General features: G+C 33.9%; 2 protein-coding genes across 2 annotated transcripts; one reads left to right on the top strand and one right to left on the bottom strand.

Moving 5' to 3' along the window:
- Positions 1-99: 99 nt before the first annotated feature.
- Positions 100-975, top strand: LOC118752375 (TBC1 domain family member 20-like; the record flags this gene model as incomplete). The annotated part of the gene is given in 2 exon segments (XM_036487259.1): positions 100-209; positions 267-975. Coding segments are annotated over 2 exon segments (321 nt in total), but the record flags the coding sequence as incomplete, so codon positions are not given.
- A 601-nt stretch (positions 976-1,576) lies between these two features.
- On the bottom strand, positions 1,577-2,343 carry LOC118752374. Its single transcript, XM_036487258.1, has 2 exons — positions 2,151-2,343; positions 1,577-2,095 (listed from the first exon to the last, which is right to left on the bottom strand). Exons 1-2 carry the CDS (start codon positions 2,220-2,222, stop codon positions 1,589-1,591), a joined length of 579 nt encoding a protein of 192 aa, XP_036343151.1. The 5' UTR covers positions 2,223-2,343; the 3' UTR covers positions 1,577-1,588.
- Between the last annotated feature and the right edge of the window lie 827 nt (positions 2,344-3,170).

Below are 3,170 nucleotides of genomic sequence, written 5' to 3'. Positions count from 1 at the left end.
GTTATAGGATATGGCATACATTGCAACTCGACTCAAAACGGGTTTTAAGAGTATAATCAAACTTGTACATATGTATATTAAATATTCTTTAAATCATAGCTTCCCGATGATCTGCCTTTTGAAGAGCTTTTAAAAACATCTTCCTTTTTATATGACAAATATTCATTGACTGTAATTGAGAAACATGTTGAAGAACTAATTAGAAGAGAGTAAGTTGTTTTAATTAGTCTGCATTAGAATCATCTAATTTACTTTTTTCATTATAGAAAACTTCAAAGGCAGTTGGAAGAAAAACGCATTCAAGAGCGAAGAAAGCAACTTGCTCGCAATGCTCGCGCCGGTAATAACGCATTTGCTCGTTGGTTACCGCAAGTTCTCACTCCAAAGTCAATGATAGTAACAACAGCATTCTCAATTCTTGTTGGAATTTGCGCATACTACTACAAAAACCAGTATCTATCGGCAGGAGTTAGTTGAGTAAGTATTTACATGCAGCAAAGCAAAAATCATGCACTGCGGCATGCTCCTGCCCCAATTTGGAACTGGATGATCGGCTTTTCTTTTTAATAAATGCATACAAAATGTATTTATAAGTAATTTTAATCACTCATAGGCAAGGTTGGAAAAATACGTTCACTATATTATACTATAAGTTTCTTATTGCTCTTCTTAGCTGGTACATTAAGGATATTTTTATTATTTTTTGGTTTAATTGTAGTTCACTTATGTGTATTGATTGATAAGAATATTGTTATATATATTATATTTGTTATGCAAGAGTGGTGATTAAGAGCGTAAACATAAAATTGCATAGCATAGAGCTTCTTAGCAGTTATGCCCATGCACATTCATTACCAGATATATTCGTATGAACCCGATGTATTTATATAACACAAACATATTGCAATGTAAATTTTAATCGAAATTAATGCGCATAGAATAAATTAGAAGGAAATGTTAATATTTCAAAAAACATTTGTATTTCGCTATTTGGAAATGGAAAATAGTGCTTTTTTATTCACTCAAGGTAAGTACGAATGTTTATATAAACCTACTTAGTGTTATCTATATAAAAGCAGCTATTTACAAATTGCACACCCCCTGAAATAGAGGCTCAACTAAAAAATGAAAAAAAATTAGCCAGATTTTTTTGGCATACATCAAATTGTGGCATTTATCTCCATTTTATACACCTATTGTGCATCATATTTTATGTACGCTCATATTCTTGGACCACTATAGATACATTTCTTCGTATAATTTGTTTCGAATCTGTACGATCTTCGGATCTGACTTTTAAATTGTCTCTTTTGAAAAGGGGGCGTAATATGTAAAGTCAACATAAACAGTTGGAATTTTCACAATTCTAGTCATGACCTTATTGTGACTGTTAAATGTCCGACATTTTTGTTAGTTGTCCTTGACGATTTATACATTCGATCCCTTCAATTGCTTCGTTCAGGTGACTTGCGAGAGTTGGATTTTGGAACGGTTTGTGCACTGATACTTTCGGTGTTATCTTCTCGCACTCTTAAAATGCACAAATGACACTTGGAAGTGCAAAAATCGCAGGATATTAGAAATCTGCCTAACAAATTTTATTTTTCTCTGTGGCTAAAGATAATTCTAAAGTAGCAATAAATTCATTCAATTTGTCTGGATCCATTTCAAAGCTCAATTTACTTAGTTTACCATTTGCATCACAACAGTCGAAATATATTCGGACCAATTCCCGAAAATTTTGCGCGAAGCTACTGTCACCGAGTACAACACGTGCGTCGTAGTCAAATGACAATACCAATGGATGATCTTGAGCATTATGCAGCTGCATCATATACTTTCCAATTTCTGATTTACGCGCCTCGTATACAGCTGGTACCAATCGCTGGAATTCGGGACTTAAATTGTTAAATTCATAAAGCAATTCCGCTTCTGTGGCATTCTCATTCTCGTAGTGAGATCTGTAGACTCGGGCAATCTTGCGCGTCAGCAACATGAAATCGTGGACATTTTGGAATCCGTACTTGTGACAATGTTTCTCCATTTGGTGCTCGTCACTATTACCAAGGAGTACATCTATCGAGTAGTTCAGAATCTAGCAAGAAGTGTTAATCCAATACGATTTCTGCTTTTGAGAGTAACATACATACCTCATAAAGAATTTCTTTATTATCGATATTTAATAAAAGTGGACAGCCTAGAAATGTATAACCAAGTGACATATTTCTAGTATGCTTTAATGATTAAAACTGCTGATATAAAAAATATAATTATTTATTAAAAAATTGTTAATCTTTATTTATCAACAGAAGTGGTGTCAATGCCATCTGATTTTGTTTACTATACGAAAATCATGAGCCGTCTAAATGAAATTTGACGGCGTTGTTTACTAGTACAATTGTCAACGGAAGTGAATTCTTCAAGGAGCCAAACGCAAAATAAAGGTGCGGTTAAACGTGGCAACGCAAGCGCTTTTCTATGCATTTCGCTGTCAAAATTTGAAATCGGAAGTCCACTTTCTCGTGCAAACAGCCAGAAAGTCCTTTTTGCAGATTTGCAAAACTACCACTTTCGGAAATAAAGATTGCAAGGTGTAACTACAACTGCAACTGCGCAAATCGCTTTCGAGAAATAATTTCAACTCGTGCCGCACTAACAATTTTAATTTTTGCTGTAAGTGCTGTCAAACCAATCGAGTGTTACTGTGTGACGCGCTTTTTGCCGAATTTCTATAAGATTATCAAAATGATGCATCACATTTAAATAAATACTTGTAACTATTGTATTCTCCTGATGTGAACAATATAAATATTAGCTGCGTTTGGTTTTACACGCATATACATCTACGCTTAACTTGTAAAAAAAACTATAACTGACAATTTCCATTTCAAAACAAGTAATTTTGATTTTATCGACATTTATTCGTAAGCGCACATAAAGTTTTTTCGCGAGCTCCATACAAATTTAAGCTATTAAAGCATTAAATATTTTGTGGTTCTTTTGTTCACATTTTGTGGTATTCATCTAAACCGATAACTTTATCAAGCAGATAATCTTATAAGTTTACACACTCTGTTACACGAGTGACCCAGACTCTCTTTTCGTTTACTTACTTAAGCTGCCTTTACATGACGCGATTTTCCAGGCGATTCAACATTGCTCTGGAAAAA

Source organism: Rhagoletis pomonella, unplaced genomic scaffold (assembly GCF_013731165.1).
Source record: "Rhagoletis pomonella isolate Grant_MI unplaced genomic scaffold, Rhpom_1.0 Rhpom_scaffold_01437, whole genome shotgun sequence".
NCBI lineage: Eukaryota > Metazoa > Arthropoda > Insecta > Diptera > Tephritidae > Rhagoletis > Rhagoletis pomonella.
Note: the sequence above shows the minus strand (reverse complement) of the source record. Positions and strands in the feature narration are given on the sequence as shown.

Coding starts and splice junctions, on each gene's coding strand:
- LOC118752374 (XM_036487258.1), bottom strand. CDS start 2,222: ATGTCACTTGGTTATACATTTCTAGGCTGTCCACTTTTATTAAATATC. Junction 2,096..2,150: donor ATAAAGAAATTCTTTATGAG/GTATGTATGTTA, acceptor ACTTCTTGCTAG/ATTCTGAACTACTCGATAGA.